The sequence below is a fragment of the Schistocerca serialis genome, chromosome 2 (genome assembly GCF_023864345.2).
Source record: "Schistocerca serialis cubense isolate TAMUIC-IGC-003099 chromosome 2, iqSchSeri2.2, whole genome shotgun sequence".
Classification (NCBI taxonomy): domain Eukaryota; kingdom Metazoa; phylum Arthropoda; class Insecta; order Orthoptera; family Acrididae; genus Schistocerca; species Schistocerca serialis.
Window position 1 is genome coordinate 1,137,179,301 of NC_064639.1, and position 17,991 is coordinate 1,137,197,291.

The 17,991-nt window shown below is 39.1% G+C and overlaps 1 protein-coding gene across 4 annotated transcripts in view; it reads left to right on the plus strand.

Annotated features, from left to right (window-relative positions):
- LOC126458600 (ankyrin repeat and fibronectin type-III domain-containing protein 1) overlaps positions 1–17,991 on the plus strand; it is a 688,593-nt gene that overhangs the window by 609,776 nt on the left and 60,826 nt on the right. For all 4 annotated transcript variants that reach the window (XM_050095753.1, XM_050095754.1, XM_050095755.1 and 1 more), the window contains 2 exons: positions 4,459–4,684; positions 5,037–5,169. In XM_050095753.1, coding sequence (XP_049951710.1) covers positions 4,459–4,684; positions 5,037–5,169 — 359 coding nt within the window. The remainder of the gene's footprint in view (positions 1–4,458; positions 4,685–5,036; positions 5,170–17,991) is intronic.

The window sequence follows — 17,991 nt, forward strand, 5'->3', positions numbered from 1 at the left end:
TGGTGGTGGTCTATGATTGAAACTGGTAGATTATATATATAGGTTAAATAAAACAGCTGGTGTTTGAACTGCATTACCTAAAACAATCAGATGAGTTGATTGTTTTAAAAAAACTGACTGAATCAGTTGTTTTCATCCGTAATTATTCTTATGGCCCCTTTCTGTGGTTTGAACACTGCAGCCATATACCTTAACCAAGGATTAAGTGTTCTTGGAAATACTGTATAATATGAGACATTTGGTGAAGTACACTGATGACAGGACTATAAAGGCATAAATGTTGATGACATTCTCTTGCTAATAGATGTGTGTCTGCATAAATGCGAATGGAATTCTCTTGGTAGTATATGTGTGTCCTCATTTCACTTTAACTGAAAATTACTATTGATCCCTAAAAATGTAGTATTTCCTACACAGTCCATAGAATTACTGTAAGTGTTTAATATTCCAGTATTATTTTCCTTCTACAAACTGAAGTTCACATGGTTTGTTTTCTTTATCTTTTATTGCTTATTGGCTGACTGAAATGGCCCCTAAATGTTATGTTTGTAGAAATCATAAGCAACCACTTCCATAAGCAAGTTTTGGTGGGACTGTTTTGGAGTTGTCCCTGTGATATTTTAAGACCAACTTCCACCAGTTTGGTTGGTGTGAATTGGAAAGCTGGTAATTATTTACAAAATGGCAAAATATTTTGTTAAACACGTGGCCATTAAGTCTAATTCTTGTAAAGGTTTTATTTAATTTTTCAAACATGTGCAATACACATTTTGTCTAAGGTAAGTCTTCTCCCGGGATTGGAATGACTCCTTACCCTCTCCCTTAAAACCCACATCCTTTCGTCTTTCCCTCTCCTTCCCTCTTTCCTGATGAAGCAACCGTTTGTTGCGAAAGCTTGAATTTCGTGTGTATGTTTGTGTTTGTTTGTGTGTCTATCGACCTGCCAGCGCTTTCGTTTGGTAAGTCACATCATCTTTGTTTATATATATATATATATATATATATATATATATATATATATATATATATATATATATATATATATATATATATATATATATATAATAGAGGGAAACATTCCACGTGGGAAAAATATATCTAAAAAGAAAGATGATGAAACTTACCAAACAAAAGCGCTGGCAGGTCGATAGACACACAAACAAACACAAACATACACACAAAATTCTAGCTTTCGCAACCAATGGTTGCCTCGTCAGGAAAGAGGGAAGGAGAAGGAAAGACAAAAGGATATGGGTTTTAAGGGAGAGGGTAAGGAGTCATTCCAATCCCGGGTGCGGAAAGACTTACCTTAGGGGGAAAAAAGGACAGGTATACACTCGCACACACACACATATCCATCCACACATACACAGACACAAGCAGACATTTGTAAAGGCAAAGAGTTTGGGCAGAGATGTGACATCTTTATATATATACACAAACAAACACAAACATACACACACACATGGAAAAATGTCTGCTTGTGTCTGTGTATGTGTGGTTGGATATGGGTGTGTGTGCGAGTGTATACCTGTCCTTTTTTCCCCCTAAGGTAAGTCTTTCCGGTCCCGGGATTGGAATGACTCCTTACCCTCTCCCTTAAAACCCACATCCTTTCGTCTTTCCCTCTCCTTCCCTCTTTCCTGATGAATCAACCGTTGGTTGCGAAAGCTTGAATTTTGTGTGTTTGTTTGTGTCTATCGACCTGCCAGCACTTTCGTTTGGTAAGTCACATCATCTTTGTTTTTATTTTTATATATATATATATATATATATATATATATATATATATATATATATATATATATATATATAAAAAAACAAAGATGAGGTGACTTACCGAACAAAAGCGCTGGCAGGTCGATAGACACACAAACAGACACAAACATACACACAAAATTCAAGCTTTCGCAACAAACTGTTGCCTCATCAGGAAAGAGGGAAGGAGAGGGGAAGACGAAAGGAAGTGGGTTTTAAAGGAGAGGGTAAGGAGTCCTTACCCTCTCCTTTAAAACCCACTTCCTTTCGTCTTCCCCTCTCCTTCCCTCTTTCCTGATGAGGCAACAGTTTGTTGCGAAAGCTTGAATTTTGTGTGTATGTTTGTGTCTGTTTGTGTGTCTATCGACCTGCCAGCGCTTTTGTTCGGTAAGTCTCCTCATCTTTGTTTTTATATATAATTTTTCCCACGTGGAATGTTTCCTTCCATTATAGTGATATATATATATATATATATATATATATATATATATATATATATATATATATATATATATATATATATATATATATTGTTGAGATTTCTGCAACACATGTGAATAAGTATGTAATATCAAGAACAAAGCTGTACACATCAGGTAACCTAGTGTGCAGTGTCTTCTGTATTCACTAACAACCATAAATGTTTGAGAAGAGATATCCAAAAATTGTGTTTCGAAAAACTGAAGCATGGTCTGAAGTATCTGTGCCATTATTATGTGATTAGACTTGTGCCATTATTATGTGATTAGATGAAACATGGATCAAACTACGCTCATGAGACGAAATTGCAGATAAAAAAGTAGAACAATGCTTTGACAAAAGTAAATGTACTCTAAAAAGATAAAAAATCTTTATGCCACTGGGAAAAGAGTAGAGATTTTTTATTCAGCACTCTCTGGGTATAACTATGATTGGCTGTTTGGAAAGGATTGGAATAGTGACTCAGATTACTATGAAACATTTTTGTATCATTAGGATTGTTATTGCATAATAATTATATACCTGCTCACACATCAGCCATAGTGATACCAAAAATGTGTGAGCAGTATTTTCAAATACTTTATACCCACCATGTTTCATACTTCTGTTTGAGGCACCAGCAGTTCACCAGAAAATGGGAAGAGAAGTTCATGTAAAAACTTTAGGGACACACTGCAGGCTGGTGTGTTTGATACACCACGAAGTGTTTGTGCCATTTCTGTGGAGCCTTAGTCTATACTCTTCTTAATTACCTTCATACTTAGAAAGTGTTAGCTACTCCTTCTGTGTGGCATTCTCTCTCTCTCTCTCTCTCTCTCTCTCTCTCTCTCTGTGTGTGTGTGTGTGTGTGTGTGTGTGTGTGTGTGTGTGTGTGTGTGTGTGTGTGCACAAGCGAGTGTGCATTTGTGTGATCTATAGCTACTATTTAAACTGCAAAGGCAGTTCAAAATTTAACATCACCATTTATGATTTGCAAACACAGGACCACAATTTATATGAAGAATTATAAAATTTTGTATAGAAGAATACCCAAATTAATTTTGTTTATGATTGGAGTAGTATTCATGTAACATTTGATAGTAAAATTCGTTTAAGTACAAAATAAGTATAGTTAAGTAAATGTGCAAGTTGTCAGATTCAGTGGATCTTTCTACCGGAATGAATGAAGGGGAAGAAAGAGGGATGAAGGAAAACTATTAGTGAGATTTAGGAAATGGTGAAAGTTCAGAAAAGTCACCCAGAACCCTGGTTCATCCTGTCTGGTAAGTCTCCCCTAACCTGGGGTTCTGGGCAACTTTTCTGAACTCTCTCCATTTCTTAAACCTTGCAAGTTCTTTTTGTTCATTCCTCTTCCTTCCTCTTCAACCCTTCTGCTGGAAGGAGCGACTGGCTCTGAGAGCTCGCACGTGTACTTAACCTTTATATGTGTTTTCTCCTGCTACTGTGTGGTGAGTGGATATTTTATCTATCCAATTACATCATATTTTCAAAAATTGATTACTTTTGCTGAAGTAGGTACAGTGTAGCAGTTACAAGTCTTATGGTAGCAAAAGTATATGTTGCTGTGGACGAAAGCCAAGTTGTATATTTGATGAAAAAGTTTACATTCATAGTCGAAAATGTTTATTAGCAAGGCTTTTATTAATAGATTATCATTGTATGTATAGACTAGTTCAGATGATGTCTTGGGCAACAGTGCTAATACAGTTAAGTTATCTGCTCACATGTGTAACCTTGAAAGAACTGCTATACTTAGCCTTATTTACAGATACATGTAATTTTGGTCAGTTCTGCTCCTGTCACCTAGCACTTACATCATAAATAGTTTGTTGTACATACACTTGTCTCTTTTTGTAGGTTCTGCCTGTGTCCTCATTGACACATGTATATTCTTCCATCACTATCATCAATGTTTCTGTTAGTGTCAATCTTGATTCCTCGTACCCTCCCTACACCGCTTATAATTCATATGGCTTATCACTTTTAACTATTAGCTGTCTTTCTAACTTGATTTTGTGTTTCATTGATTGGAAACATGTCCTCAGTTTTACCAAGAACAATCATGCCACAGTATGTTAATTTACTCAACAGAGAAGAAAGTTTACCAATTACTTCCTGATTTCCCTGTTGTGGACTGAAGGGGGTTTATTAGGTTCACTGATGGCCTAGGTTATTATTTTGATATTTAACCTAATTTATTTGCATCTCTTGTGTCATTAGGTTGGCGAGATGTGGAAGGTCGAGAGCCCAGGTTTGCAGGAAGGCTACGGCTCCTGGATGACCTGTTTGCAGAAATGCGTAATACTCGACCTGAACATGCTGCTGAGATAAAGGCTGCTACCCAACCAGGTGAAACACCTGGGTTACAAAGAAGAAACCAGAGAAAGAAAACTACTATTAAACAACTTTTCACAGTTGCTTCAAAATTCCAGAAAAATTTAAGGAGGTATGTAAAGGTTCTCATGAAGTTGAAATTCATTTATGTCTATATCCTGACATGTTGTTTACTTGATTTCTTTATAGAAACTAATAAATCCATTTGTCAAATGTCCCAGAGCATCACAGAAACTTTTTCATAAGTGTCACTGCAAGCATGTGGCTTCCATTAGTTCATTTGTATAACAATGAACTGTGATAGCATAGATAAAACCTTGTGTTAGCTTAAATAATTTGAATTCAGTGGTTCCAGATCTGTTCTGTGCAGTTTCAGTTGTAATGCAAACTGAAGCTCATGAGGAAAAAAAATTGCTAAAATATATCTAAATTAAGTTTTTGAAATGCTGAATTCCTTTCCATAGGGGTGTATTCCTTGCCTGTCTGCTTTATCATGAAGATAAGGTGCTGGTTACAAATGAAGATTTCTTACCTGTTATTGAAGTAGATGAAACATACCCAAGCTGCATCTACAATGATTTCCATTGGCTTATGAAGGTAAGTGTTCTTTATTTAAAAATGTTTTAACTTGATGTACTTCACAATACAATATTGGAAAGAACTGAGAATTTTGTGTGTGTAAATAATACAATAAATAATCCAATATTAATAATTTATAACATCCTTGTGTATACTGTAGCCTTAGTTGAATCCTAGTGTGTGTTTTGTTATCATCTGCAGTCAGTAACTTTAGCAAACTTCACTTTTCCTTTTTAGATTAATAACTATACTTTCTCCACCTAATGTGATGTGGACATGAACCACAAACTGTAAATAGCACCTTCTTTGTTGTCTATGACCCATTAAATGCATTCAGAGAATAATGTGATACATGAGCTGTTTTTCCTACAAATGTAAAATCTTTTGTCTGTTTTTCCTGAAATGCTTGAAACCTCCATAATTTTAAGGATCATACATTCATAAGAACTATACATTTCATATGATTCTCCACTAACAAGGAAGCGATGGAAATAGTTTGCTATAAGTAGTCAGTGGATCCTTCTCTTCTTACTCTTGAAACAAAATATTGTAGTGCCACTCCTGAAGTGTGAGTGACGCCATCAACTACTCATTAGCATATTCTAATTTTACATAATATCACTGAATAAAGTTGTAAAGCCTTTCAAATATTTTGAATGATTTGTTAATGACATGTGGTGAATGTTGTACAGGAGATACTGAGCTTGATGGAAAGTGTGTGTGTGTGTGTGTGTGTGTGTGTGTGTGTGTGTGTGTGTGTGTGTGTGTGAGGAGAGAGAGAGAGAGAGAGAGAGAGAGAGAGATAATACTGATCTCAGTTAACACAAAAATTGTTGGACTTTATGACAAATAAATATTTCCTGATTTTCATATGAAATGTATCCTACTTAATGATGTGCCTTTTTTGTAATTATAATGTTGGACCAAACTGCCTGACACTCAGAAATTAATACATTTGAATTATTTAACGATATTTGGGTTTATACTGTGTGTTTTATGTTCCAGTGTCAGGCATATGATAACCTTTTACAACGTGGAACATCTTAGGTTGTGTACAAAAGTTTTTGCACAGATGCATACTGGTTGTTTATATGAGAAACTAATATGTATGTAATTAGATTTGGTCTACACTGATCCTCTTGTTCTATAATACTACACCTTATAACATATCAAACATTGTCTGTGGAAAATTATAATATGTCTTATGTCATCACCTCCTTAATCAGTGATACATATGCAGTGCATCTGGTCACCGCTAATAGGAATACAGCACTGAAGGGGTTTGCCTAAATACCTGGTTGGGTCCTTGTAACTAGCTGTCAAAGCAGTTATTGTTATACAAGCACTGTCCCAGTCATAAATAAAGCAATGAGAAATGACATAAGGTTAATATAACTATTATGTGCCATGCAACTGGAGGTGCAATGAGAACACAGCCCAGGTAAACAATGCAGAACCTTTGTGGCTGGTGTGTCCCCTTTGGCGTTGCTGTCTAGGCCACCTTCTTGATGCTGGTGTATGAGTGGTTGCTGTATGAGAGGGTGAATGGTCCCAACATAGCATCCCTCTCCCCTTAATGAAAAAGAGGATGTGGCCCACCTTGAAGTCTCAGGAAGTGATGGTCTCCTTACTGGCGACCTGGTGAACTTGGGGAGAGGGGGGGAGGGGGGTTTACTATTGATGTCCATTGGTATGGGTACCTGGGTCTTGGAAGGGCTGACTTTGTCGCATCTGGAGACTGCACAGCCTTTTACAGTGGCAACTGGAGGTTGCTGTTGAGGATCCTGGCTGTCAAGGTGTCCGTCTGGAACAAAAAGCTGTGGAAGATTTCCTGTCAGAGGCATTGGTGCACTGTGAGTACACACCAGGTTGATGTGTTTGTGTCATCTGGAGCCACAGTAGAGTTGCACTTCATCCATTATGCAATGTAACAGATATGTTACAACCATTGAGATCCAGTGTTGGCAGCACTTGGTGAAGATAAGTGCCTAGCCTCATCCTGTAGGAAGTATTGGTGGCAGTTTGTTTTCCAGGAAGAGGGTGAAGGACAGTCAGATGAACAATTGAGGAACTGCAATGCAATGTCTGAGATTTGCAAATCTCGATTATGGTTCCACAACAGTTGTTAATATTCCAGACCAAATGAAAATTTGTGCCAGATCGGCACATGAACTTGGATTTCCCTTGTTATGAGCAGTCACCTGAGCTCGGATAGCTGAAGTGGTTCAAGTGACCACTTGCAGCAAATGGGAAACCCAGGTTCAAATAGCAGTCTGGCACAAATTGTCATTTGTTCTGAAGTATCCTATGTGGAACCATAATTGCAGTTCATGAGTTCATTCTAAAATAATTGAGAGTTGTGATCAATGCACCTAGCCATGCAGTTTTTGGGTGTGCTGGGAGGCTAAGACCAATGTGAGTACCTCATCCAATGCATAATGCTGGTGCAGCTTGTCCATTTTCTTGAACATGCAGGCAAACCTCTCCACAAGGCAGTTGGACATTGGCCATTTTCTGAACAAAAAATGCCAAATTCAGTCCATGAAAAACAGAGGGCCATTATTTGTCACAGTGGTATCTGGGAACTCCTCAACAGAAAAAATGTGAGGCTGTGCTTTGACTGTTTCAGCTGAGGATGTCGAAGACAGTAGAGATACATATGGAAAATTGTTGCCTGTATCAATAACAATTAACCAATAGTATCCCAAGAGTGCCCAAAAAGTCTAAGTGAAGGCAGAGCCAGGATGAGATTGCTACTTAGATGACATTGTTACTGGTAATAATGCTCAAGATTTAGCCACCAACCTTAACTCCTTATTTGGCATGCTCCTGTGGGCCAGTCTCACAGGTAACAAGGACATATTCTGTTTTTCATACCATAAATTTAATACTTGGGGCATGTGCATCGCAGATGTGGCCCAATAACACCAAACAACTAAAATCCATACCTGGAAAAGTCGAAAAGTCAACTACTACAGAAAATTCATTCTTCATGGTGCACTACCAGTGAAAAACGTTACGTGGAATTGGCCTCCCACATGCGACAAGGCTTTCCTGTTCTGCGCTCATAGGGAGCACACCGCACCTGTACATGTGGCGCTCGGGGACCACAGCACAGCTACGACTCCTGAGGATAGGCTTATAATAGTCTGAAACTAGTCGTGTGAAAAAAAAGTAATTTACAACTGAAGCGGTATTTTCAACTGCTATAATGCTCAGTTGCGCATGTTCTGCCAACAGGATTGTTTGTCATCTAAGTAGTTGGCCACTGTTAGCACCTCTCATGTAAGGTGCTCTAAATATTGTTGAAAGGTAGCTAATGCACTGGCAATGCCAAAGGGGACCCAGTTATGCCAGAAAAGTCCAAATTGCATGTTGAGGACCAAGATGTTTTTTGGGCACCTCATCTGGTGAGGGTTGGAGATATGTGTCATGCAAATCAGTTTGTCTGAAGATCTTGCCACCAGTGAATGAAGTCTCCACAAATCTTTAGTGAACCATTTGGTTGTTCTGCTATGATGATGGAGGCAGACCTGGACTGGTGGTGGGGGGGGGGGGGGGGGGGCAACTGGGGTATCTGCCTCAGGTGGCTGTTACAGGGAGTGCCAAATTCATGTTCTCAAGGGGAAAAAAAACCTGGTTTCACAGAGTGCCTAGCGTCCAGCACACCTTGATCTAGCGATTGTTCATATGATTTTGAAATGCATCCCTGTTGGTTTTTGAACATTTTTGAATACATTCTAAGTTGATATCTGAACAAATCAAAAGTTGATGTTTGAATGCCATAAGCTGATGTTTGAATGCATGCATAGTATGTGATGTCTCTGCCGGGCGAATCCCCATCACATCTAGAAATAAAAAGAAGTCTCCCACAGACAAAAGGGGATGGGGCTATACAAGCTAAGCTGAATAAATTCGAATGAGTGAATGCCAATCGCTGTTTGTTCATGTAGTTGATTGACTGTGTGAATGCTAAGCATTGTTGTAATTATAAGCGAAATCCATAGATCAGACTTCTTCTTCTTCGTTTCCCCCTCTATCCAACATCTGGTTGGGTTGGGGTATCAATGGTACTTCACTACTTAACTCAGTCTTTCCAACATTCTTCTTCCACAATTTGGTTCCATAGCAGGTTTCTCCTCATTAAACTCATCTTTATTGTATCAATCCATCTTTTTCTCAGTCTTCCTCTTGGCCTCTTGCCCTCAATCTTGAACTCCATCGTTCTTCTTCATATTCTTCCCTCTCCCATCCTCTTCACATGCCCCAACCATTTTAATCTATTCTCTTCAATTTTCTCAGTCATCTTCTCCACTCCAATTTCCTTCCTAACATCTTCATTTTTCACTCTGTCTCTCCTCGTCTTTGCTAGCATACTTCTCAGAAACTTCATTTCACTGGATTGTATCCTACTCTCCTCTCTTCTACTCATAGTCCAAGTCTCTGAGCTGTAAATTAGTATGGGTGTGAAGTAAGTCTAGTATAGCACCAGCTTGCACCTCATTGGCACTTCCCTTCCCCACACCAAGCCCCTCACACGCCTGTAAAATGTACTACTCTGTTATATTCTTTTGCTAATTTCTGTCTCCAAACAAGCATTCCCCATTAAAAGACTTCCCAAATATTTAAAGCTGTCCACTATTTCAATATCCCGCCCCTTAATATGAATTTGTCCTTGCCCTCTCTATCCCCTCTGGTTACTATCATGGTCTTGCTTTTCTCCACACTAAATTTCATTCCATATTTCTCAACCTTATCATTTAGGATGTCTGTTTGTTTTTGTACCTCCTTACTGCTTGTGCCCCACACCACAATATCATCAGTAAATAGTAACAGCTTCATCTCCCTTCCTCTACGGGCTTCTTTCGTCTCTTTGGCTATTTCATCCATCACCATTATAAATAGTAGTGGTGATATCACACTTCCTTTCTTAGTCCTGTAACATTCTTAAACCATTCAGTTCTTCCAATTGGTGTCGGCACACAACTAGAGCTTTTTCCATATATCGCCTGGCTGACTTCAAGTGTTTGGATTCCAACTTCATTTCTCTTCAAAGTTGTCCATACCTTTTCCCTGGGAACACTGTTATATGCATTCACTAGGCTGAGAAATATCATCACCAGATCTATCCCATACTCCCAAAGTCTTTCCATCAACTGTCTCATACTAAAGATTGAGTCCACTGTTGATCTACCATGCCGAAAGCAATACTGCTCCTCTTCTAATTGCCCTTCCACTTTTTCACTCACTCTTCTTTCCAGTATCCTCTCCTTTATTTGTGCTACTTGGGATATGAGTGTGATCCCTCGATAGTTGTCAGATACTTTCCTGTCACCCTTCTTGAAAACTGGGATTATTATTCCTTTTCCCCATTCTTCAGGTACACATTTTTTGGGTCCAAATGCATTTTATTAGTCTATATAGCCACTGTAGCCCAACTGGTCCAGCTGCCTTTATCATCTCCACAGTAATTTCATCTATCCCAGGTGCCTTTCCTGTTATCATTTTTCTCAGTGCTAGTTCCACTTCTAACATCATTACATCCTCCTCTTCTTCCAGACCCCTGACCCCCTGCCGCATTCCCTTTGCACTGCCATTCCTCACATTTTGTAATTTATCAAAGTACTCTTTCCATCTTTTCCTTTCTCATACTCTTTGTTGTTCCATATATCTTCTTCTTACCACTAAAAAACATGTTTTTCCAACTCTCGGGTGAATTTTTCCCAGCTTTTCCTCTTTTCTTCTGCTACCATTTTCTTACACTTATTTTGACTATCCTGGCATATCCTTTTACTTTCAGCTGTTTGATCTCTGTTCCATTCATGCCAGGCTTTCTTCTTTTCTTTTACTGCCTCATTCACCCTCTCATTTCACCCTGTTTCCTTTATCCTTCTGGACACTCTGCCACAGGTCTTCTCAGCAGATCTTACAAACGCTTCTTTGAACTTACCCCATTCGTCTTCCACATTGCATAATCGGTGTTAGGGATTTTACACTTAAAGTAACTCCTTAAACTTTTCTTGTACCATCCCATCCTTTAGTTTCCATACTTTTATTTTCCTTTCCCTTTCTACCTTTATGTCTTTCAATTCATTGAATCTCATCTTTGCCACCACCACTCAATGGTCTCCATCAAAAATCTCTCCTGGGAGTGCAGTTACATCTGTCAACAGTCTCTGATTCTTCTTTTCCACCAGGAAGTAATCGATGACCATCTTCATTCATCTATCACCCCATCCATATCCCATTTTATTATTATTATTATTATTTTTGTAACGGGCTATGTATTTTATTATTATTATTAGTCGTAAAGCTCCCAACATGGAAGACGCTAAGTAAAGATGGTTCACTTCTGGGGCTTCTTATTCTTCTTGTTTGCCCACCAGGTCTTCATTTTTTGCGAGAATTCAGCTTTTCTTTCTTCGCTCCATTTTGTTCCAGTTCTCGGCGCTTTTGTCTCTGGTTTGACCTCCCATTTGTCAACTTTAAGTTTGAAATTGTTTCTTTTGTTCATGTCTTCAGTAGTAATGTTGGCTAATTCCAGATCTTTCTTTACATTTTTGATCCATTCTCCTCCATTAACAAGGGATGCTACGTATCTTACTATTTTTTTTGTAAGTCTGTGATCGGGAAGTCTCATTATGTGGCCATAGAATTTTAGGCGCCTCTTCCTCATGTCTATCTCTATGTTAGAATATTCTTCAATTTTAGAATTTTTCTGTAATCTATACCCCTCTTTGGTCCATCTTGGTCCCAGAATTTTCCTAATGATTTTCCTTTCCTCTTTCTTCAGGTTTTCCATATCTGTTTTCCTTTTAAGTGTCAAGGTTTCGGTGGCATATAGCATTATTGGTTTAATTACCGACTTATAATGTTTAATTTTTGTATTTATAGATAGACATTTTTTATTGTAAATGTTTTGGACCAGCCCTAGATCCCTACGAGCTTTTAATATTCTTTCTTGTTGTGAGTATTTTTCAGAAATTATCTCTCCTAAATATTTAAAGTATGGTAACCTCTTAATTTCTCCATATTTGGTTTGTAACTTAGAAATTTCTAGATTTGTTGTTGTAAACACCGTTTTCTCAAAAGATATTTGTAGGCCAACTTTTCCTGCACACTCTTTTAAGGTTTCTATCTGTTTGACTGCCATTTCACTAGAATCTGCCATTATTGCAAGATCGTCTGCGTAGGCTAAGTAGGGGATTTGTAGGTCATCTTTTTTGGTTCCCAGTGATATTGGTTTCCAGTACTTTTCTTTTTTGAGTTCTTTTTCCCATTCTGCCATGACTCTATCCAGAACTAAGTTAAATAACAGAGGTGATAATCCATCACCTTGTCTAACCCCAGTTTTTATCTCAAATGATTTTGAAAGTTTTCCCATGAATTTCACTTTGCATTTTGTATTTGTTAATGTCTGCTCTATGATGTTCCGTGTCTTCTTATCCAGTCCTTGTTCTTCAAGAATTTTAAATAGTGTGGGTCTGTGAATTGAATCATATGCCTTTTTAAAGTCGACAAAGACATATACTGTAGGCTTCCTTCGCATTTGTCTCATCCTTGTAATCAATTTCAAGTTTAAAATTTGTTCTGGACATGATCTGTTTGGTCTGAAACCAGCTTGGAAATCTGAGATTTTGGGTTCTAGCAGTTTTTGTGTTCTTTCAAGAAGACAAGCTGATAATATCTTGTATGTGACGGCAAGTAAGGAGATTCCTCTATAGTTGTTCACATCTGATTTATCCCCTTTTTTATGTAACGGATGTATTAGGGCACATTTCCAATCTTCTGGTATTTCTTCAGTAACCCATATGTTTTGAATAATTTTAACTAGCTCATTTCTTGAGTTAGACCCTAGACTTTTGAGAAATTCGGCTACAATTCCATCTTCTCCTGATGCTTTGTTATTTTTGAGTTTGTTTATGTGTTTGATAATTTCTTCTTCAGTTGGCGGTACAGAGTCTTGCTGTTGCGGGGCTTTAGTGCTGGATATTGGAAGAGCTTCTGTTGGTTCTGGACAGTTTTTTTTTTATTTTTTTATTATTATTATTTTATTATTTTATTATTATTTTATTATTTTATTATTATTTTTTATTATTATTATTATTACTTTTTTTTTTTAACGGGGCTATGTGTTACCCCTCCCCCCATGAACCATGGACCTTGCCGTTGGTGGGGAGGCTTGAGTGCCTCAGCGATACAGATAGCCGTACTGTAGGTGCAACCACAACGGAGGGGTATCTGTTGAGAGGCCAGACAAACGCGTGGTTCCTGAAGAGGGGCAGCAGCCTTTTCAGTAGTTGCAGGGGCAACAGTCTGGATGATTGACTGATCTGGCTTTGTAACACTAACCAAAACGGCCTTGCTGTGCTGGTACTGCGAACGGCTGAAAGCAAGGGAAAACTACAGCCGTAATTTTCCCCGAGGGCATGCAGCTTTACTGTATGGTTAAATGATGATGGCGTCCTCTTGGGTAAAATATTCCGGAGGTAAAATAGTCCCCCATTCGGATCTCCGGGTGGGGACTACTCAAGAGGACATCGTTATCAGGAGAAAGAAAACTGGCGTTCTATGGATCGGAGCGTGGAATGTCAGATCCCTTAATCGGGCAGGTAGGTTAGAAAATTTAAAAAGGGAAATGGATAGGTTAAAGTTAGATATAGTGGGAATTAGTGAAGATCGGTGGCAGGAGGAACAAGACTTTTGGTCAGGCAAATACAGGATCATAAATACAAAATCATATAGGGGTAATGCAGGAGTAGCTTTAATAATGAATAGGAAAATAGGAGTGCGGGTAAGCTACTACAAACAGCATAGTGAACGCATTATTGTGGCCAAGATAGACACAAAGCCCATGCCTACTACAGTAGTACAAGTTTATATGCCAACTAGCTCTGCAGATGACGAAGAAGTTGAAGAAATGCATGATGAAATCAAAGAAATTATTCAGGTAGTGAAGGGAGACAAAAATTTAATAGTGATGGGTGACTGGAATTCGGTAGTAGGAAAAGGGAGAGAAGGAAATGTAGTAGGTGAATATGGATTGGGGCTAAGAAATGAAAGAGGAAGCCGCTTGGTAGAATTTTGCACAGAGCACAACTTAATCATAGCTAACACTTGGTTCAAGAATCATGAAAGAAGGTTGTATACATGGAAGAACCCTGGAGATACTGACAAGTTTCAGATAGATTATATAATGGTAAGACAGAGATTTAGGAACCAGGTTTTAAATTGAAAGACATTTCCAGGGGCAGATGTGGGAATTTAAGGAGGTGGGACCTGGATAAACTGAAAGAACCAGAGGTTGTACAGAGTTTCAGGGAGAGCATAAGGGAACAATTGAAAGGAATGGGGGAAAGAAATACAGTAGAAGAAGAATGGGTAGCTTTGAGGGATGAAGTAGTGAAGGCAGCAGAGGATCAAGTAGGTAAAAAGACAAGGGCTAGTAGAAATCCTTGGGTAACAGAAGAAATATTGAATTTAATTGATGAAAGGAGGAAATCTAAAAATGCAGTAAATGAAGCAGGCAAAAAGGAATACAAACGTCTCAAAAATGAGATTGACAGGAAGTGCAAAATGGCTAAGCAGGAGCTAGAGGACAATTGTAAGGATGTAGAGGCTTATCTCACTAGGGGTAAGATAGATACTGCCTACAGGAAAATTAAAGAGACCTTTGGAGAAAAGAGAACCATTTGTATGAATATCAAAAGCTCAGATGGAAACCCTGTTCTAAGCAAAGAAGGGAAAGGAGGAAGGTGGAAGGAGTATATAGAGAGTCTATACAAGTGCGGTGTACTTGAGGACAATATTATGGAAATGGAACAGGATGTAGATGAAGATGAAATGGGAGATATGATACTGCGTGAAGAGTTTGACAGAGCACTGAAAGATCTGAGTCGAAACAAGGCCCCAGGAGTAGACAACATTCCATTAGAACTACTGACAGCCTTGGGAGAGCCAGTCCTGACGAAACTCTACCATCTGGTGAGCAAGATGTATGAGACAGGCGAAATACCTTCAGACTTCAAGAAGAATATAATAATTCCAATCCCAAAGAAAGCAGGTGTTGACAGATGTGAAAATTACCGAACAATCAGTTTAATAAGCCACAGCTCCAAAATACTAACACGAATTCTTTACAGACAAATGGAAAAATTAGTTGAAGCCAACCTCGGGGAAGATCAGTTTGGATTCCGTAGAAATATTGGAACACGTGAGGCAATACTGACCCTACGACTTATTGTAGAAAATAGATTAAGGAAAGGCAAACCTACGTTTCTAGCATTTGTAGACTTAGAGAAAGCATTTGACAATGTTGACTGGAATACTCTCTTTCAAATTCTAAAGGTGGCAGGGGTAAAATACAGGGAGCGAAAGGCTATTTACAATTTGTACAGAAACCAGATGGCAGTTATAAGAGTCGAGGGCCATGAAAGAGAAGCAATGGTTGGGAAGGAAGTGAGACAGGGTTGTAGCCTATCCTCAATGTTATTTAATCTTTATATTGAGCAAGCAGTGAAAGAAACAAAAGAAAAATTTGGAGTAGGTATTAAAATTCACGGAGAAGTAATAAAAACTTTGAGGTTTGCCGATGACATTGTAATTCTGTCAGAGACAGCAAAGGACTTGGAAGAGCAGTTGAACGGAATGGACAGTGTCTTGAAGGGAGGATATAAGATGAACATCAACAGAAGCAAAATGAGGATAATGGAATGTAGTCGAATTAAGTCGGGTGATGCTGAGGGAATTAGATTAGGAAATGAGACATTTAAAGTAGTAAAGGAGTTTTGCTATTTAGGGAGTAAAATAACTGATGATGGTCGAAGTAGAGAGGATATAAAATGTAGACTGGCAATGGCAAGGAAAGTGTTTCTGAAGAAGAGAAATTTGTTAACATCGAATATAGATTTAAGTGTCAGGAAATCATTTCTGAAAGTATTTGTATGGAGTGTGGCCATATATGGAAGTGAAACATGGACGATAACTAGTTTGGACAAGAAGAGAATAGAAGCTTTCGAAATGTGGTGCTACAGAAGAATGCTGAAGGTTGGATGGGTTAGATCACATAACTAATGAGGAGGTACTGAATAGGATTGGGGAGAAGAGAAGTTCGTGGCACAACTTGACTAGAAGAAGGGACCAGTTGGTAGGACATGTCCTGAGGCATCAAGGGATCACCAAATTAGTATTGGAGGGCAGCGTGGAGGGTAAAAATCGTAGAGGGAGACCAAGAGATGAATACACTAAGCAGATTCAGAAGGATGTAGGTTGCAGTAGGTACTGGGAGATGAAGAAGCTTGCACAGGACAGATTAGCATGGAGAGCTGCATCAAACCAGTCTCAGGACTGACGACCACAACAATAACAACATGTGTTATCCACAATCAGCCTGTTTCTTTCACACAAATCAACCAATTCCTCTCCATCCTCATTTTTCCTCCCATATTCATATGGGCCAATTATCTCCTCCTTCCCCAGAGTTTCTTTGCCTACTTGCACATTAAGGTCACCCATTATTATTGCTTTCACGTCTGTAATTGTACTCTCTAATACCTCTAGAAAATCCTCTATGTTCTCTTCTCCATTTCCTGTTTGTGGTGCATATACTTGGATGAAGCCCTTCACTACATTCCTTGTCTTCAGCCAAATCCTCATCAGCCTATGACTTGTGTATTCTACTGCCTCCACACATTCCTCTAGGTTTGGTTTTACTATGATACCTACTCCATTTTTGGCTTCTTGTCCACCACTCCAGTAGAGTGTGTAGCCTTCTCATTTTCCTCCTTCTTCTTCCCTTCCATCTAACTTCATAAGTCCCATCAGTTCCATGTTCTCCTTTTCCATGAAGTCTGTCAACTCTTCCACCTTCCTAGTAGATCTTAGGCTGAATGGAGGCTGTCGAGGCCTGGGGTCAAGATTCCCTCATCCTGCAGGCGTTGGAGCTCACTCTGAAGTTTATCCTTGAATGCAAAAGAACACTGCACACAACGGAGGGGACGAGTGTGACATATGTCTCAAATCCAGTGGTGCCAGTCGATGGATGTGAAAAAACTGTTTCATATTTGGAGCAAAAATCCCATGGGTATAAGCTGGCCATGAATTGTTGGATTCTGTTAGTAGAATCGTGGACTTCCATCCCCAGGGTGTTAGAAAGCTTTAGCCTCAGAATGCTTGTAATCCCTGTTGTATCAACCATGAGGAGGCATTCTGGAAGCTGCTTGGTACTGGACTTGGACATTAAACTGGCTATTGACTGTATTGATGATGTTGCTGTAGCTCTTGAGCTATTCAGAGAATTCCTGGAGTGGAGGATAGCCCAAGTGGTGATATGTTTCCTGGTCATTGATGAGTCTGTGTCAACTTGAAAATGGCATTGACAGCCATGGACAGCAATTGTAGATGGGGAGAACGGCCCGGACATACAGTACTCAGGAGGGAATACACCAGGCACCCCATCTGATCTGGAATCCAGACGGTCCAGGCACCCTCAATCCACATTCACTGACAAACTGCTTTCTCGTGCCCTGTTTTTCCACAGGTGAAGCATTTGGCTTGGTGATAGTAGCTCTTGCTGATGCTGGTGTTTCACAAAACAGGAGAGCAGCTGTTGAGAGTATCGCCTACCCACAGTGTCCTGTTGAGAGTATCGCCTACCGACAGTGTCTTTGCCTGTGGTGAGTGACTTGGGACAGTGCAGTAGCCGAGACTGGTGCTGGGTCTGGCAAATTGGGCAGGTGGCAAACAGCTGAGAGATAACCCACAGCACTGCTAAGGATCTAATACATTATTCAGTAGCCCTACTTATGGGAAGTCATGTATCCAAGGAGGAGTCCTTAAGTC